General features: G+C 41.7%; 1 protein-coding gene across 2 annotated transcripts in view; it reads left to right on the top strand.

The window, feature by feature from the left end:
• The first annotated feature begins 1,690 nt into the window (after positions 1–1,690).
• LOC103465092 (cadherin-4-like) overlaps positions 1,691–19,621 on the top strand; it is a 323,849-nt gene continuing 305,918 nt past the window's right edge. The window contains exons 1-2 of one of the 2 annotated variants that reach the window (XM_008409643.2): positions 1,691–2,978; positions 4,871–4,982. In XM_008409643.2, the coding sequence (XP_008407865.1) occupies positions 2,925–2,978; positions 4,871–4,982 (166 nt within the window). In that variant the 5' untranslated portion in view covers positions 1,691–2,924. The remainder of the gene's footprint in view (positions 2,979–4,870; positions 4,983–19,621) is intronic. The other variant, XM_008409644.2, reaches the window with a different exon arrangement.

Genomic DNA, 19,621 nt, shown 5'->3' on the forward strand with positions numbered 1-19,621 from the left:
CTTACTTTTTTGTGTTCATTTATCTCGAAACGTACACTCTAAAAAGAAAATAGTTGAACCAACTTAATTTATTAAGTTTAACCAATTCGATATATTCTAATCATCCAACTCAACTTGTTAATTTTTTAAACAAATTTATTAAGTATGTTTAAGATAACAGATTTAAGTCACTCTTACTCACATCATTTATTTTCTTCTAATAAACATTTAAAATCTCTTTGACTTAATTCTACAGAAAGTCAACTCAAACTTTTAAGTAGTTCCAAACTAAATATTTTGGGCTGCAAACTTCTTAGTTTGCAGCCTAAAACTCTTTTTACAGTGTCCTCTAAATATACTCTAATTTAAAAGTTACAAATCTTTTCCTTAAAGGACCTTTTTACTTTGACTTTACTTGAAATAATTAAGTTCAATACCATATTTGTATCCCACGTCTGACACCATGACTCAAGCTGACCAGGGACAGGTTCTCTGGTAAGTGACTGTGGCTCTGTGGGTAGCGTAGTTGTCTTGTGATCAGAAGGTTGTAGGTTCAATTCCAGCTTCCTCCTGCCACATGGGTATTGGTGTGTGAATGTGACTCTAATGTGAAGTGCTTTGAGTAGTCAACGTGAAAAGTGCTGTGTAAGTTCAGTTCATCATTTTTTGAAGTAAACTAAATGATTTGAGTAAGACTGACTTAAATCTGTTATCTTACACATACTTAATAAATTTGTTTAAAAAATTAACAAATTGAGTTGGATGATTATAATATAGTGAATTGGTTAAACTTAATAAATTATTAAGTTGGATAAACTTAATTGAATTGCTTGTTACCCATAGAAGCAATTCAATTAAGTTGGTTCAACTTTTTCTTTTTAGAGTGCAGAAAGGTGACCTCGGTTATACAAACATTCTTGGAGCACTTTTAATTCAATAAACCAATAATTGACCAATGGTTGCTATGGAGTTTACCAGCTCTGGATTAGAGAATCTGTTGACAGGACGTCTAGTCAATCTAGCATCTCGCAGACAAGCACACGCTTCTATTACTACTTAGTTATATACTTTTAGCTCAGATGAACATATGCTGTCAAAGGAAAAGAAACAAAATTGAGAATCTGTATAATTGTTGTCCAAAAGAGGGAAATAATCCACAGTAGCAAAACAGCCAATCTCTCCTCTCTGTATTTCTTAAAAACCTCTGCTTGTTATCTGAACTGTTATTTTCTGAGGCTCCGCCCACACAGGTATATCTTTTCCTCTAAAGCCGGACAGTTTTTAACTGTCTGCGCCCTGCATCCACATGGAAACAATGTATTTAGGCAATCTTTAGCATTTTATTTTATTTATTTTTTGTTAAGACAGGTTCAAGAATGAAACTTTTTGCCTTCCCGTATTCATGTGGTCACTGAAAACAGTTCTTTTGTGGAAACGCTGAGGCATTAGCCCAACCTCTAACCCAAACCCATCGGATGCATCTTGCATAACAACGACAATCTAAAAGTACAGCTGGAGGTTTTTGCAATGGTTTAGACCAATATGTCACAATGGACCAGTTAAAGTACACAATTAAAACCAACTGGGAATCCATCAGAAGTGTTTATAATTGAGGTTTTTAAAACTCTTCCTCCAATCTAAATGAGGCAGAGCAATTTTACAAAAAAAGAACGAGAAAGAATTGAAACACGAAACGTTGGTGGTGGGAGTATCATGCTATGGCGTTGATTTTATTTCTTTACTTTCAGCCGAAGGGAAACAGGATTGATGGAGAGAACATGCAATGTTATTTTGAAGAGAATGCACAGAAACATCAGTGTTGTATAAGAATATGCACCAAAATCATCTTTCTATCCATTACTGCCTCTGAAACATTAAAATCCCAGCAGAAAGAATTCTGTAAATGAACAATTTCAATGGGTTGTTAATACATTTCTGGACATTGTGGCAAAAAAAAAAAAAAAATAAATAAATAAAAAATAAAAATTGACCATGGATTGCCAGACTTTTTCTCACACCGTCTTTCCTAAAACCATGCCAAGAAAAATGAGTTTCTTAATATTAACTGTCTGGCAAAAAAAAAAAAATGTGTTCATATTTGTATATATTTATATATCTTTAAAATGAACTGAGATCCTTGAAGCAAATCAGAGAAATGAAATTCCTGTGATCTCAGATGATTTTTCTCTCTTTTTTTTGGCACATTGTACTTTATTTCATCTGAAGCTTTCAGTCACAATCAAAGTCCTATCTGCCGAGCTTCTATCGTTGGCAGCTTTAATAAAAAGCTAATAACTCGCCGGCTCTTGCTACACTTATACCCTGGATCAGGGGCAGAGGGGGTAACTGGGGTGTGAAATAGACTGCAGTTAGTTGATGGACTCATGAAAAGGACTCGGATGGCTGCTTGTCACTCACACAGCCGGAGAGCCGCCTCTGCTCCATCTGAAGTCAAAATATGGATCTAAATAGCCTGGAAAAAGGCATTTCTCCACCAATAGATCCCTGAAGTGGCATCATCACGGTGGAGTTATTGGCGGCGCAGACTTGCCTTGCCTTGCCTTGCCTGGCCCAGCCTCGCCCGCACCGCCGCGGGGTAGGAGGGGTTGTAGTGACGCCGTCATCCAATGGGCACCGGCTTCCTCCGGACGGAGCGCAGCATCTTCTGTCTCAGCGGCACTTTTGCGCCAGACAAGTAGGGACGTTCTCTTGCTCAGCGGTGGAGAAGAGAGAGGAGAGGAGAAAAAAAAAAAAAAACACAAAAAACCCCACAAAACCACTACGGGAGATCCGGGAATTATACCGACTGACGGAGATTCATCCTTCTTCTTTTTCCTCCTCTGATTGTTTCTTCTTCTTTCTTTCTTTTTTTTCTCTTTCTTTCTAACCTTTTAGCATTTTTTTAAAAAATTATTATTATTATTTTGGTTTGTTTGTTCGCAAAGATGATCGCTGGCTGCATCCTGTTGGCGTGCTCCGTCCTCGTGGGCGCATCCTCGGTAAGACGAGTTCATTTTCTCCCCGGTCTGCTCCGGTTCGGAAGTGCTGCACTGCCGTGGTGCTTTGCAGAGAGAGCCCTGCATGGGCGCTCGGAAGTGGCCGCGGACGGCTCACTTTGCCCCGTTGTGCTGCGCCGCCACATGATGGGTGCAGTGGAGCCGTGCAGTTTGGAGAGGAAAGAAAGAGAGAGAGAGAGAGAGAAAATCTGCAAAGCTCGTGATTTAAAGTCATTTATTTATTTCTCAAAGACGGGCGGATAAAAAGTAAGAGCGTTATCCTCCCCGGAATAAACTGCAGCATTATTGCGGTGGACGATGTTTTTCTGCATGTTCTGGACTGGCTTGTTGTTGCGCCGCCCGCAATTAAACTTCGCTTGCACACTGCTAACATTTCAGCGCCAAAACAACTGAGCGGTTGGCGATCAGTTTTGCCTAATGAGGAAGAATAATTGGAGGGATGTGAGAGGGGGGTATCTTATTCCGTTCACAGGCAAACAACTGCCGTGGCTGAGCTGTCTGTCTGCCTGTCTGTCTGCCTGCGTGTGTGTGTGCGTGTGCGTGTGTGTGTGCAGTCAGAGGGGATGTGATACTATAGACGCATGAATCAGGTGCATGCTGTGAGGATAGTGCTCGCACTCTGTGATCCTGCAGCTGTGCCTGATAATAATGCACATTTAGCATTTTTCTTGTATCCTTATCTACACATTGCAGAGACGATATGCGCGTCACTTTATGGACACTTTCTGTGTTGTTGCCGTTACCCAAGCAGCTGGTCGTCTTTTATTTTAAGGATTATGGCTAATTATGATCATTTGTGTTCACAGATGATGTATGTCTAATAGGATTTCACTGCATTGTGTCACTGCACTGTGATCTGGGCGATGCGGCTCACCACCCAGGTCGGCAGCGTCTTTGGGGCGGCCCGGGTTACTTTGATGTAAAGTTATTTGTGTGTTGTCGCACAAATAAATGTTTAACTGCTTATTTGCGTGTGTTGAGGTTAAGCATGTGGTTTACAGACTTATTTTCATGTGGCGTGTGTGACAGGCATTCTACATGCAAACAAAAACACAGTTATCAAATAATGCAGGTTGGGATGTTTTGAATGACTGTCTTGTGGTTCTAAATTTGTGTAAAAATGTATAAACTTTTATACAAAAAAAGTGACCTGGATGAGCAAATTGATTTGATTTAAAACAAAACAAAAATATTTTTACTATTTGACTTTTGGGAGACTTAAAAAGTTTGAATAATCACTAAGTAGTGTTTGCAACTGCTCTTTATGCAGCTAAATTTTTACATTTTTGCTGTTTTGCTTCTTTTGTCAACATCAACATATTACATATTAACGACTATAAATTTGTTGTGCTGATTACTAAGGTAGGAGGCCTGCATTAGGCAGCTTAACAGCCATACAGCTTATGAGAGTGAGCGGTTTTTATTTCGACATGTAAACAAGGAACAAGTTTACTAGCTGCCTTTCCTCCAGCTGGACGGCAGTGCACAGCATTGACATGGCTACTTGCTCATGTCCTAAAAAGGACTTCAGACTGTAAGTGTGGTATTGCTTTTTGAAACCTCTGCCTACCTTGATTTTGATTTTGGGGGAACTGACTGCACTGCACTGCACTGGAGGAAAACGTATAAAGCCAGTCATCTCCTCCCTGAAATTCCGGCTCCTAAAAAAATCTACACCAGGTGCTGAAGTCTAGTGAATGTGTAGAGTTGGCCAGGCAGGCAGCATCTGATGGTGATCGATCTGCTTCAGACGGTGGATCCAAGTTGTAAACAAACAGGACGATTCAGTGTTGGTCTAAAAAAAACATAAAATCCACTCATGAGCCTAAATGAGTCCACCTTTTATTATTGTGTTTTTTTCCCCCTTCCCCTAGGGGAGCAGGGCGGGCCAGCCCCCGAAGCCTCCCTGCAGACCCGGCTTCTCTCAGAACTTCTACACGGTGATCGTCCCCAGAGACGCACTGCACGGCCAGAGCATCCTCAAAGGTAAGTCTGCTGCTGCTGGCTACCATTTATTGACTGATGATTTTCTTTCTTCTTTTTTTTTTCTCATCTCTGCACTGATGTGTCGCATTGTGCGAGTCTGTGTTTGCCTACCTGGTGTGTGTGTGTGTGTGTGAAGAGGGGCATATGATGTGGTGTGGGAGTCTCCATCGCTCCTAAAAGGTCAGAATGTAATTTAGTGCAACATGGACGCCGCACAGTGCGGCTGGGACTCTTTTCCCTTTTCCCCCCGCAGGATTGTGGGGATGCGATGTGGCAGCAGGTAGCTCCACGCATTCTGTTCCAGCAGCTTTTCAATTGAAATGAGGTTTCACTGATGAATGAACACTGAAATTACTCCGACTGAAATAAAAATGAGAAATTACTTCTTTTTTTTTTTCTTCTTCTTGATTGACTTAGCACGGAGGCTCTCGGAGCAGTTGAACAGCCTTCCTCCTTCCTTTCATTTCCAACTTTTTATTTTTATTTTATTTTTCGCTGTTTCTTACAGCTTTTTTTAATCGCTTCGTTTTGTTCCTTTCTTTTTTCTTTTTTAAAGAGAATCCAATTCCCGTTTTTCATCCACTTCATCTCTCTTCAGCCGAGGCGGCGCGCTGCACCCACTGCGAGGTTAATCTGCAGCCATCTGAAAATTATGCTGCAGCTTTTTCAGCATGTCTCATTTGTTTTCTGGTGAATCATAGCTATAATGGAAATGAATCCACCGCTCTGCCTCCCCCCCTCCAGCCACATTCCAGTGTCCCCCATTTGCATAATTGACTGACAAAGAACACCTTGAACAGTCGCCGAATGTGCTTGCATAGCGCAGAGCAGATTATATTTACATCTTAAAACTTTGTTTAAAGGCGCTGTAAGAAACTATGTGACCTGTTATAGCTTTCTGTTCTTATAGAAGTTTTTTTTTTGTTTTTTTTTACATATGATTTATATCTTCAGTTTTAGTCAAACATATCCTCTCTGTAAAGAAGAGATGCAGTTTTCAAAAGATTATTTCATTTCTTTAAGAGGAACAAAAATGATCAAAACTAATCTGGTCATGTATGAAAAAGTAATGAACCCCTGAACCTAATAACTTGTAGCATCACTTTTGGCAGGAGTAACTGCAATCAAGTGTTCTTTGTGACTTGTTCAAGGTCATGCCACTACAAGCCAAACTTTGACTAGGCCACCTCAAAAGTTTATTTTTTATTTTTTGTGGTCATTCAATTGAGAATTTCTTGAGATCCTTGTCCTGCTGCATATTCAAAATCCTCTTGAGTTTAAGGTCACAAAGGTTCTTCAGCATTTTGTAGAAGAACTTGAAGAACTGAAAAACAGCGGTCCACTCAGACCTTGAAGCTGCAAAACAGCCCCGCAGCACCATACTACTGCCACTGTGTTTGACTGTTGGCTTGATGCTATTTACTGAAATGCTGTTTTAGTTTTTTGTTATACCAGATGCGTTGAGAAAATGTCACTTCTGTCTCATAAATCCACAGCCATTTCTGAAAACTTAATTCGAATGCAGTTTTTTTTCTTTGTGTTTACTCTTTGTCTGATGTTCAAATTAGTTTGATCTGAAACATTTAAACGTGATAAAGAAGCAAAAACTGAAGAAATGTGTAAATCTGGGGCAGTAGCTCAGGGTTCCAATTTGTTGGGGGCGCCCACATACTTTCTTTTTTTTCCTATAAATATGTTTTGGAAAAATTTTACTTGCGTAACACTGAAAGGCTAATATCAGGAGAGTTGCGTAAACGTTTAGGGATTTTTATGAACAATGCTCAAGTATTTTAAGGTTAAGTTATGGCGCATTTTTTGGCTACAACATGAAGCTATTGGCAGGGGGTCATATTAAATCTACCATGCATCATGAAAGCTTTTTTTCCTTCGGTGGCCAGGGCACCAAAACTGGCTCCAGCCCAGGGGCCAACATCCTCGTAGATCCGGCCCTGAGCACAGACATAGTGAACGGTGAGGCTCGTTTTGAATATTTAGGAGGTTCGATCTGACATGAAATCGGCAAAAGCTTAGATTTAACTCAGGGAACGGAGCCAGTGTTCGGGACGTTTCACATTCCCGTCGTCTCCTCCCTGCATAATCGCAAACTGTTACTCATAGTTGTGGATAGCGGCTCCAGCAAGCGAGCAGAATGAGGTAAGCTGTCCCCTGACACCTTGCCTTTATAGCCAAATATTTGTCTATTGTTTGTGAAATGCTGTTTGCCAGAGGGAAATGGCATTTTTATTGGAACAGCTGTTTGAGGATTTTCCGGCTGCAGAGCGTAACAATTGAATTATTCTGGAGGTGATTTTGTTGTTTAAGGAGCTGACAAGGACAGTGCAGCCGGTCGGCGGGGAGCCGCTTCGCCCCAGAGCGCCTCGCAGCTCAAGGTTTCCAAACCGACTCGGGGCATCGGTGCTGGTCCGGAAGAACGTGATGGATCCAGAGCGCTTACCATGCGGATGGATGTGGTGTGTATGTGGACGTGTGTGTGTGTGTGTCACGGGGATGCAGCATGTCCCAACGTAGCTATTAGCTGCTAATGCCTTCGTTTGAAAAAGTGTCACAGCAGAGCTTCAGCTGCGTCAGTTTGATTCACCTTATGTTCCCGATGGCTGCGGCTTTGATCCCACGTTACCTTGGCTTCCCGTTTCTCCGTCTCTCTCTGGTCGGTCTTTGTGGAAATCAATCTGAGATCCGTGCAGTCCTCCCATACCTGCTATTCAGAGAGATTCAGGTTCCAGCAGCTCGAGGCGTCTCGCTAGTGATTAATGCGCAGCAAACGTGTCTTATTGGACGTCTGTTTGCTGTGCGGTGGGACACAAAGTGGGAGGGAAGCTCGATTTTTACAGTATGAAAACCTCCAAACTCCCCTTCCAAGGAAAATAATTGGTCAGGGCCTGTTGGGGGAGGAATCCTGGAGATGGGAGGGGAACCGTTACAGGCCGGTTACCAGTAATAAAGTTTTAAAGCGGTACCATTTTTTTTTTAAATCAGCCAAACCCTTTTTTTTAAAAATTATTTTTCAAGGTGCTTCGTTTACATTTTGGAGAAATGAAACTTACTTGCAGTCAGTCCACTATATGTCCAACCAACCATTAGCCTCACAAATATGACCTATTTTGAGTGTCTTACATAGCAGTTCAGTTGTAGATTCATCACCAGCATCAAATATTGCAGATTATTAAAAAACATGTTCCGTTTCTCGCCCATTAATTCCAGAAATGCTTTTAAAATGAGACGTATACGTCCAGTTTTGGAGATGACCAAAAGATTTCACTAAGATTATATAGGCCTTGGGAGTATTGGTCACATAAATCATACAAGTTTATTATAGTCTAAACTTACTATAATTTATACTGTTTAAAACTGCTCTAGTTAGAATTTTGAATATAAATTTGACAAAATAATGGTCCTCAGTTTTCCATCATATTCATATTTTGTGCTTCAAAATCATACTGATGTGAAATATGTTTCCTTGACTGATTAGTTACTGAAAGAAAATGGGTCAGTTCCCTCAGAAGGGGCTCGTAGAAAACATAAATTTGGAAATACGTCAATGGATCGTACAGCTGTCAGTTGAAATCTAAGAAAAGTCTGAAATGATGCACTCAGTAATCAGATATGAAGACCTGATGTTTGTCTGTACCTGTCAAGCAGAAGGTTGTTTTACTGGCAAAAATATTTGACTTTCTGTGCAGTAAGCAGGTTTTCTTGAAAGAAATAGTTTTCAGTGCTTTTCATTAAGTCTGTGCATCAAAATGACAATAAGTAGGCTAAGTGTTATTGCCAATCCTATCCGAACTGTGATAATAATCGGCCAGTCGCAGGTCAAAGTGATCACATTATGTCTTTGTTCAGCCGTAAAGTCGACGTTCTCACACCTTCAGAATCGCACGCCGGCCTCCACGAGAGTGTCCAAAGTGCCGTTCTCCGGGGATTTCCGCCTCCCTCTGGACACGGGCGTCTAGGTACGGGGTGAGGAAAGGGCAGACGCTGCAGCCCAGCGGGTGCAGCAGTGTGAAGCAAGCTCTCCTCTTCCAGTCACCGAGCAATCTGTCCACTTCGACTCCTCTCACGGCGAGGTGGAGGGGCCAGTTGTTTTGCTTCTGTTTCGCTTGGCGTGTGGGCGGCTAAGAAGGCGACCATGTAATATTTTTCTTGTCAAATTCATTAACACCCATCTCGGTTAATTAAAGGTGTTAGAAATGCCGTCCTGGACGCGGCGGCAGCATATAACCGTCAGTCGCGGTGCGCGTCCGCCTTATCTACCGCCTTTTTTTCTCCTTTCCGTCCGTACCGGTGTCGGATCACGCCTTGCATAACTGCTGGAAGTTACTCCAGTATGTATGTTCCAGGGCGCAACTTCCAGTGATTGTCAGTTTGTATTCATTTCCTCGTAATGAACACTAAATGTTGGCACGCAACTCCACCAACACCACGTTTAGCTTCTTGCCAGCATTGCTCGTCAAACATGTCTTGTGTTTTTCTTTTTCCTTTTTCATTATTTTGAACTGACACAGTACTAATACCCTGTAAAAGCATTCATACTCCCTTTGAATTCAACATTTTGGCACAGCACAAGCAAATTTGCATAACTGTGAAGTGAAAGTAAAAGGCTCCCTGCGTTTTCCCAGAAAATATGTTATTTTGGGGAAATATAGCTTTCCACCTTTTCCTTCCAAAAAGAGCTCCAGCTTCGCCAAGTTGGAGGGATGCATCCATGAACATCGATTTTCAGGTTTTGACACTTATTCACAGTTGGTCGTAGGTGTGGGGTTTTATCATTATCTGCAATGGAAAAGCTTTCCTCACGTCACACGAGTCACATGGTCAACAACCTGATGTTGCCACTTGTGCAAACCACGAAGAAGAAGTCAGGACGCAGTTGGAGGATGATGGCGCCTCTTGTTTTTTAATTACCATGTGAACAAACTTATTCACGTATAATTTTTAAATTGCGTTTGTTATTTAATGGAAACACTGTAATTGTGAAACTGTGCTTTTTGCGACATTAGCAGAAAATCGACAAAAGTTTTGTAATACAGAGACAGTTTACGATTTATTAACTTAAGAAGTCTGGAAACACAGGAAGGTGCATACATTTTTCTTAACTGTCCCGTTTGACGGGGCTGCACAGTGGTGCAGTTGGTAGAGCTGTTGCCTTGCAGCACAAAGGTTCTGGGTTCGATTCCCAGCCCCGGTCTTTCTGCATGGAGTTTGCATTTTCTCCCTGTGCATGTATGTGTTTTCTCCGGGTACTCCGGTTTCCTCCCACAGTCCAAAAACATGACTGTTAGGTTAATTGGCCTTTCCAAATTGCCCCTAGGTATGAGTGTGTGTGTGCATGGTTGTTTGTCCTGTGTGTCTCTGTGTTGCCCTGCGACAGACTGGCGACCTGTCCAGGGTGTACCCTGCCTCTCGCCCGGAACGTTAGCTGGAGATGGGCACCAGCAATCCTCCCGACCCCACTGAGGGACAAGGGTGAAAGACAATGGATGGATGGATGGATGTCCCGTTTGACATTTAGTTTTACTTGTGCTCACAGCATTTGGTTATGCTGCTTTTTAATGTTAAACGTTTTATCGTAATATCGGAAGAAAATAGAAAACCTTCCTCGGTCGTAAAATCTTTTTCAATAAATATCAAACTTGAGCCACAACTTTGAGGTTTTTTTTTTTTCTTTCTTTTTTTTTTTTTTTTAAAGTTTGGCCCGCTGTGTATTCGAGTTTGACACCTCTGCTCTAAAACCATTCTACCTTTACAGCCTCCTACAGGTTTTCTTTCAGGCTTGGCTTGTATGCAGCACCATCCTTGCTGGAGAAGAAGCGTCCTCACAGCACCATCCTGCCCCCGCGACGTGTCACGGTTAAGACGCCGTGTTCAGGGTGATGCGCAGAGTTAGTTTTCCATCGCATGTCGTTCACCGTTTACTTTGGGTCTCATTTGATCACCTCTCGGCACATTTTTATCTCCTACATAACGAGAACGTGGCTGTTTCTGCAGCACTGTGAAATGTTTAAAGGTTGAGATATTTGATAACCCCACTGTATGCCTATCTGGTCTCTCCATAATGATTTTCACTCACTTATTTTCTCTAACAAACCTCCATGAGGTTTTTAKTTAGGGGTATTAGATTGACAGGGGTGAAATACAAGTACTGTTTATTTGCTTTTCTTCCAGTTTCTCAGTGTTTCTGTACTTTTTCTTGTATCCCCCAAATTTCCAATAATATAGATGTTTTTGCTTGATTTAAATGACATGTACAGACTGCTTCCGTACATGAGATGACGTTCCTTTTTTTTTTTTTTTGGTACGAAGTGTTTCACTTCAGCCAGCAGCGGCTGGTTTGCCAACGTTTGGAAGAGAGCAGCTAGAAGACGGTGTCTGGCAAGGGGAAAAAAACAAAACAAAAACAAAACTGCCTCAGCATGAAAAGGAATAATTACAGGCGGAAAAAGATGAAATCCATTTTACAAAGAAACAAAATCCATTCTCCCCTGTTCTTTTTGACTGAGTGCCTGTGTCCAAATGATTTAGTCCTGATGGGAGTGGCCTGTTGCAGCCTGACGGTACCCGCTCCCGTACAGCGTGAGGCTTCACTGGAGGGTTTAATGAGGAAGAAAATGATGCGAGTTGCATACAGCAATTCTTACCAGCTTTCATCTCTGCTGAACACTGGAGAGTTCTTTTTCTTTCTTTTTTTTTTTCTCTTTTCAGGGCCCAACATGTTTGAGCACCATTTTCCACCACCGTCATCATATAGCTCCCGTTGTTTGGCACAATAAGCCTCCGCCTCTACAGCCAGACCTCTGCTGTTTTGTTGCCAGGTGGGGGTGCAACACCGCGGTGAGACGATGCTTTATCTCTCGACGGAGATCGTGGGGAAAGCCTTTAAGCCGCCTGGCCGCTGGGTCACCATAACCTCCAATTTTATCCACGTTTTACAGGTTTTTGTGTTTGTGCCGGAGCAAAGTTTTCTCAGCCGATTACGAATCTTGTAATCCCTTTTTCCTTGTTCCTCTCCCGTTTGGCTGATCCAAAAATATCCAATAAATGCTCCATCGCTAAACAAACCTAAGGACTCCCCTTTGCCGGCTATAAGTCGGGGGTTGTGTCCTGTTGAGGGGAAAGCTTTTGTGTCGTCAAGGGAAAGAAATGTATATATATAAATAGTGGGCAATGAAAATTGGAAATACATTATGCAAATAAAGTAAAAAAAGCACATCAGGTTTTTAGAGCAGAAATAAATAATTTAGATTCACTTTATGCGTGATGTAAAAACAATTCTCATACCAGCGCTCACCCTTTTTGGTTTTGGGTGTTCTCACACCTGATGGTAATGCAGACTCGGTTTGATTGGGGGACAAAGTTGCAATATTTTCTTACATTTTCAGTCTATATGGTTCGCTGGCATCCTGCTGAATCAAACCCTTTGTAAAACCTGTTCACCGTCTGGCCTGTGGTGGTGCTGCACCGAGAACCGCTGAAGGAAACAACATGAAAAGGTATGAAGAAGACATGAGGTCAACTTCTTTCTCCACAAAGTGTAAACAAAAAGGGAAGTAGCGTCACATTTTACCAGTTGTAGGATTTGTCTTTTCCCTCTAGTGCTAGACTCTTGCGTTCATTTTGATTGCGTTTACCCAGAATGCCCTGTGCTATGGTCCACTTCCTGCTCTCCTGTCTGGTTATGCGTTCAAACCGTGCCAGCGTTCACTTCAACCAAACCGAGACCTGGATTTGTTGGCGTCTCTGAGTTTGCATCGCAGTTCGATTCTGCATTCACACTTCCACTAGAAACCAAACTTTCTAGGCACATTAACTAGAGTTTCATTAAACAGGGCTGGTGTGAATCCATCCTTACTTTCAGAATAGTCAGAATATATGACTGGTAAAATGCTGAGGTCCTTTAAAATGTGTAATGCATCATTCAGTGGCCCTGCTGGTCATTCATTTCGAACTTTATAGGTTTAAGAGGCTGCTGCGATCGAGTGGTTGACCACGGAAGACCATCGTTTAACTAATTCACAAATGTCTGCCCTGCCTCAAACTTACATGAAATAACTCATCCTATGCTTCCATGTAAATGTTTGTGTGGGCGTCCGGTCAGGATTAAAGGTGAGGGCTGTGATTTATGGACGAGCAAACAGCAGGGCCATAAGGTTGCCGATTCCGGCTGGAGGCAGATAAGCCAAGAAAAGGGGAATAACCAACTGCTGCACATCGCTGTGCAAACCATCAACTTGCCTGAACGGACACCTAGGAACACAGAGAGGATGACGTCGGCTCGGCGCGCGAGACATTGATTTGCCGCTCGGTTGGATAGCGTCTCTTTAAGTTGCTGTCAGCACATATTTGAAAAGACAACAGTGATTAGCATCACCTTTTGCCCCTTGCCGGTCCTGGGAGACGGCAAGCGCAAGCAGGCTGTTTTAGATCAGGTGCCTGGCTGGATGCTTGTTTGCTGTTACTTTGCTGAGATGCTTAGACAGAAAGTGGCAGTGGTAAATATGTGGTCCCAAAATCTTTTAGGCTAATGATATTCGTGATGGATGCTTCACAAATACAAATAGGAAAAGAACTGAGTGGGATGTATTTTTCAGCCTGTCAGGACTGGTAGTGCTCAGCGTAATAGCCACCCGTTTCATTATGACTACGATATTCTTGGGCATTATTGTGGATTTCTTTGGTTAAATTTTTGCTCTGCAGGGCCCCAATCAGAGTTCGTTTCCCCTGTTGATCTGGACCTTTTGTGTAGGTGTGAATGCACTCAAGGGAAGTCTGTCATTTCTGTCCAGTGGTAGGAATAATTGTCACCTGCATGTCTTTCTTTATAAGTCATAATCCGCTTGTAAGAAAAACACAACGTGAAAGCAAACCAAAGCATTTCCAGCACACTTAGAGTTTGACGTGACTTTAACTGCTCCTAATGTTTGGACAAAACTTACAACAGATATTTATCTTGTATTTTTTTTCTTCTTGGAAGTATTATATATGACTTTCTGAAATAACAGACTGTCCACAAAGAGACGTTTTATGATTTGCTCCACCCATATGTTCAGACTACTAATATACCTGAAAAATCAATAAAATTACTGTATTTTTTATCACTTAAAGTAGCTGTATGTAACTTTTATATTTTTGCATATTTAAATGTCACCATGTTGTGATGTTATAAGACAATCTGCTCCTCTGCCTTCTCCCTGTGGCTCTGCTGTCATCTGCACACTTGCTCTGCTCTGTCAGAAACAACCAATCAGAGCCAGGAGGTGGGTTTCAGTGCTATCAATCATGCTCGTGTACGCTGCTCACGTCCTCCCCCTTTCACACTACAGCTGGTTTACCACCACTGCCATGAATGCCAAGGCTAGTTAGCATAGCCACTGATGAAGATGGATAAACAGTTGAAATGATGAGTTGTTTTTCCGCCATTAGTACATTGAGCAACCTGTACCTGAGGTTGACCAACAGCACTAAGACCCTCCTCCGGGCTCTGATTGGTTGTTTTTGACCGGGAAGCGGTGCATTTCTTCTGATGGCAATAGTAGCTCAGGAATGAGGCGAAGGAGCTCGATCTGCACAGATTATCCGTCTTATACCGTCGCAATATGGTGACAAGTTTAACACATATGTAAAAAAAAAAAAACATTTTCATAAAAGTTACATACTGTACCTTTAAGAGAGGAGCTGCTTTGGACTTCAGTCAAGGCATGACCTCAAGCAACACAGGATTATGTTGTATAGATGGGTCACTAAACCTGATATCTAATCAAAGAATGATATCAGGATTGGTTCAAATAGCATTACTGGATTGGATTAACCCCCTCCCTCCATCTTTAAAAGCAATCTTGAATTGAATGTCTTTTTTTCCCCTCCTTCTTCTTTTTGCTTCCGTCATCTCTGGGCTTTTAATTTAACAGCGGGTCTCCAAGTTCACAGAGAGAGGAGAAAAATATGAACACGCTGAACTTTAATCTAAATGATTTATTTAAAAGGGGATCCTGCCTTCGTTTTTATCACTTGTACGCTTTCAGCCCCGGACTTCCTGCCGTTTAATACCATCTCTGAAAGTTACATACACAAAATGACATGTAACATGACCCCAATTAGACGACAGCAGGAACATCTGGCAAAGAGCCATATCTGCTTTGAAACGGCAAGCTGGGAGTTTTTGCAGCGCCGCGGAGAACTTCTGACTCCTAACCTACTATCTGAAGTGACAGGGTTTTCATAAGTACGTCCAGACCCAAGAACCCGGTAGCGTGGGAAGGATTATGTTTTCAGGCATTTGATAAGCGGAATGCCATTTTCCTTCTGACTCATGAACGTCTCTCTTGTCCTCCAGAGAGTCTTTCATCTCGGCAGCCAGGACCTGCAGTCTGTGGCGAGCTGATAGAATACAGGTACAGAAGATGAGCCACATCATTTCTCTTTATCTCGCCTGCCTTCTTACCAAGCCGAGCCGCGCTCCTATATCCCTCAAACTCCCTACAACATCACATACACGCTGAGCCAATTCCATCAAGGAAGCCACCCAAGATATAGTACATTCCTCAGCACAATGCCTTTCATCCCGTTTTGTAGTCTTTCTCTCTCTGTGGGTAGGGAGGGAGGCTGTTGGGGGTAGAAGGGGGAAAAAAAGGTTGGTTTTAAAAAACGGAAAGCTGGCTGTCAGCGGAAATGTTATTGTCAGCGCTTCAGTGTGAGTTTTATTACCGGTCGTACGCTGATCTATGTCGGTCTCCTCCGAGTTTGCTGATATTCGCTTTGGTCTAATGGTCATTCACTGGGTCTTGCCATGTTCCCACAGGCTGTTTAACTGCAGCAGATATCCATATTTATTGGCCCCTCTGGTAAAGATGTGTAAAAGGTCTTAAAACAAATTCATCTTTTATTGCAGTGGCATTATCTCACGTTGAGAAAAAAGTCAACCTTTGGATCTAAGTCCATTTATTCTTTGGGTAAAATGATGCCATTTAAAGAAATAATTTTTTTTTTGCAATTTCACCTGTGGCACAGGTGAGAACCCTAGAAAAATTTTATTCAATATTTGCCACTGAGGCACTTTAAACTTTAACTATACATTTTTTTGTTGATAAAAGTCAACAAACGTATGCATAGTACTGCATGATTTTCTATTTCACTGGGTTTAAAGAGGCATTATTATGTATTTTCCAGAGACATGGTGCCATTTTATAGCACAATCAAGTAACTATGTTAACTTCAGTTGCTAAAAAATGCTATGCATATCAAATATGACTTAAAAGAAATGTTACTTTGTAATTTAACACCTTGAAATTAGGCCTCTATCACTTTAAAAACTCCCATCCTTTGTAAAACTCCTCCTTCAGGAAGTCATCACAACAACGCTTCACTGTTAACCCTTTAGCAATGTTGTTAACTGTGTTGCACTGAGAAGGAGCTTGTATTACGAGAACCTGTCACAGTTCCACCTGGTGTTTGCTAATTGCTGCTGGCTAGTCTGTAGGAGTTGAGTGGGGAAGATGCAGGGGAAAAGTGCTCCATGAGTCAGGAAATCTGAATCTTGGAAACTGCAGCTCTGAGGAGGCACTAGCTCCACCCAGCCTTTTTGAACAGCTAAATGGTTGTCATGGGAGATTAGAGGATTTCTCAAAAGAATCAAGGCAACATGTCAGGTATGTTTTTGATGAGGGAATAGAATAACATGATGTAAAGCTCAGAAAAGTCAGTTTTACACAATACCGCCCCTTTAAATATAAAGTGACACAGATTTCCATTTCTATAGCCCACTATGCCGGACAATGACATATCGCTATCTCACCACCAAATACAATGAGCTGCATGGTAGTCGAGGTTAAAAAAAAGAGAAAAAGATCACCAAAGGTCACAGCAGCAAACAGTGGGATGTTGAGTTCAGTGAGTCTCCATGGGAACAATTAGATGCTAACTGATGCGAACTGGTTGTACAGAAGTGGTGCCAGAAAAACAGCCTTTTCATGTCCTACCACCCAACATAAACATGTGAAGTAGGAACATGTATAGATTAGGTTTTTTGGGGCAAGGAACACTCCAGCTGAGTTTATTTTATTTTTATTTCAAGCAAACACGATAAAAAAAAGAAACTGATGGAATATTTTTAATAAAATGGTTCGTATATTTCAAAAATATTCCTAAAATGCCAACATTAAGTTGAAGCTTTGTAATTTGTGTTACTGAGAACGCTGTAGCTCTGTAGGTTGCTCCTCTGCTGCCAATTGTGTAATACAGTCAGATCTCATCTGCAGTGTAATCCTCTGGTTAAATTGAGAACCGCAATGAATGTCATGAGCTTGTAGCAAAGTTACAAAAAATCAGAGAGACGTCCTTGACCTCCGAATCCTCTTGAGAGCGCCCTACGCCGTACAGATCGCTCCATCATGAATTCCTCAAAGCACAACGGTCTATTATAGGAAACTGGAAACTGGCAATCGCTTGGTCCTCAGCAGGAGAATGTCCCAAACCTAAGGTCAGCTCAGCAAAGAAATTGATTATCATTAAATCAACCTTGTTTCAATAGTCCTGATATTCTGCAGACCTAAATCATTCGGAGAACCCAGACCCAGGAACGGACCATCTAAAGAGATGGTGAAAAAAAAAGAATGGTCAAATATCCCCTTCTCTCTCTCTCTGTGTGTGTGTGTGTGTGTGTGTGTGTGTGTGTGTGTGTGTTCTCCAACCTTGTGAAAAGTTATTGAGAAAGACTAAGTGGTGTCAAAAAGGGGTTGTCAATAATTCTGCCACTAGTGATTTTTGTTAAAAGCTGTTATTTCTTAGGGCGACTGTCTTCCTCGCAAAACCCCAAGTTGTTCTTATCTTCCTAGCGCTGAGCTGTGAGAACCAACCCCGCATCGTTTTCAGCACACCGCACACCCCGAGTCTGGCTTCCCAGTCGATCTATAATTCCTGACAAAACAGAGGCGAGCTAATTATGCCCCGACTTCTGACCTTCCAACTGTGCCGACCTCGATATGATCAGACCTCAGATCGCATCTTCAAGAACTGGCGGGTGCGGGTTAAGTCATAGAGTGATTAGAAGGAAAGCAGGGAGGAATATGCCTGTGAGGGAACTAGCCAGCAGAAGTCCTTGGCAAGGGATTAACGGATAAGAAACAAGACTCGGCTGGATGAAGAACTAGACATTTTGCTGCTGTATTTCAAGTGTTGTCAGAGCGGCAGCTTCATAGGAAAATATTTAAGTGACGTTTTGTATAAAGTCTGTCCCAATTAGGGTTTAACCCACCTCAAACATAGCAATGTTTTTACATAAATTGTCGGAGATGGCTGTGAAGATGTTTTGAAGGCACGGACTCACCCTTCACCACCGGCTAATGACCTTGTAATTCCGTGAATACGATTTGCATTTATTATTGGAAACCTTTAGTAATCAACCACCCTCTCTCATAATCAATGTTTATTAGCACTTTGCATCTCTGCAAACTTTTAACAAATTTTTCGGCCTTGATTAAGACTCCGTCGGCCCTGTGTTGCGATGCAGAAACGAGCCATTTTCCCACCAGGAAACCTCCGTTTCACCTTTTACCTGCGAGCGTAACCCAGCTCATTACACAGGTTTTTCCTCCCCTCCTCTAAGACTTGTAGGATTTGCATGCATTTGAATACAAATCAGGTCTTCAGCTTTGAAGTGCTGGTTTTGCTGCTCAAGTCGCCTACTTGGGATGTCATTGTGCTTGTTTGTGTTGGCATGACAAAACACTTTTAAATGGATTGTTAGATACATGAGCATCATCTCAATTACTAGGGAAAAAAGAGAACAGTTTAAGTAGAGTTATCCTGCAAAATGTGCCTGAATTGAATTGTCTTCATTTCAAAATAACCTGAAGACTTTTGAGCCTTTAGAGTTGATTAGTAAAAAGAAAAAAAAAATGCAAATGGTTTGACTTTTACATAATGTCATACTGAGCTTTGTTCTACTAGGAAGGTTTGAACATATTGTCAAGATTTTTACTTTTTTTTTTTACTCGCAACAAAAAATGTAGTTGGTTCCAATGATTTACTAGTGGGTGATGGACTGATGCATCACAGGTGCACAAAACATCATCGTTACTGATCCCTCCTCCCTTTAGTCATTGGGCTTTTCAACCATCATTGCAAATTGTGTTTACATCCTTGCTGTTTTTGGCATTTTAAATAACTTCCCAGTGATGTTTGCAGTTTTTTTGTAGCCTGTTGCTGTTTTCTGTGCACAAACAGGGTTTCCCAGAGTTATTATGAACCTGGCGGGCCGCCAGGCTTTACTTGCACCCCACCAGGCTTAGCATTGTTTATGTTTTTGATAGATTTATATGAAGAATTATGCCCACACGCCTTTTGATAAGTACAGAAAGCAGGTGGATATTTAACCTAGTATAGGCAAAGATCTATGCGTGTATGTATTTGGACCTGCATGTAGAAGTCTTGCAGAAAATCCACAGTTTGTCGTTTTATCATAATGGTAGAATATTATTATAGCAGTTCAAATTCTTAAAAACTCGTAACTATTCGCTGGGAATTTCTCTCAATGAAGTGTACCAAGTGCTGTACATATATACAAAAAATGTAAAAATGAATGAATTAAGATAGCTACACCCACTGCGCCTTTTTCAGTGTTATATATA

The sequence above is a fragment of the Poecilia reticulata genome, linkage group LG5 (assembly GCF_000633615.1).
Source record: "Poecilia reticulata strain Guanapo linkage group LG5, Guppy_female_1.0+MT, whole genome shotgun sequence".
Classification (NCBI taxonomy): Eukaryota; Metazoa; Chordata; class Actinopteri; order Cyprinodontiformes; family Poeciliidae; genus Poecilia; species Poecilia reticulata.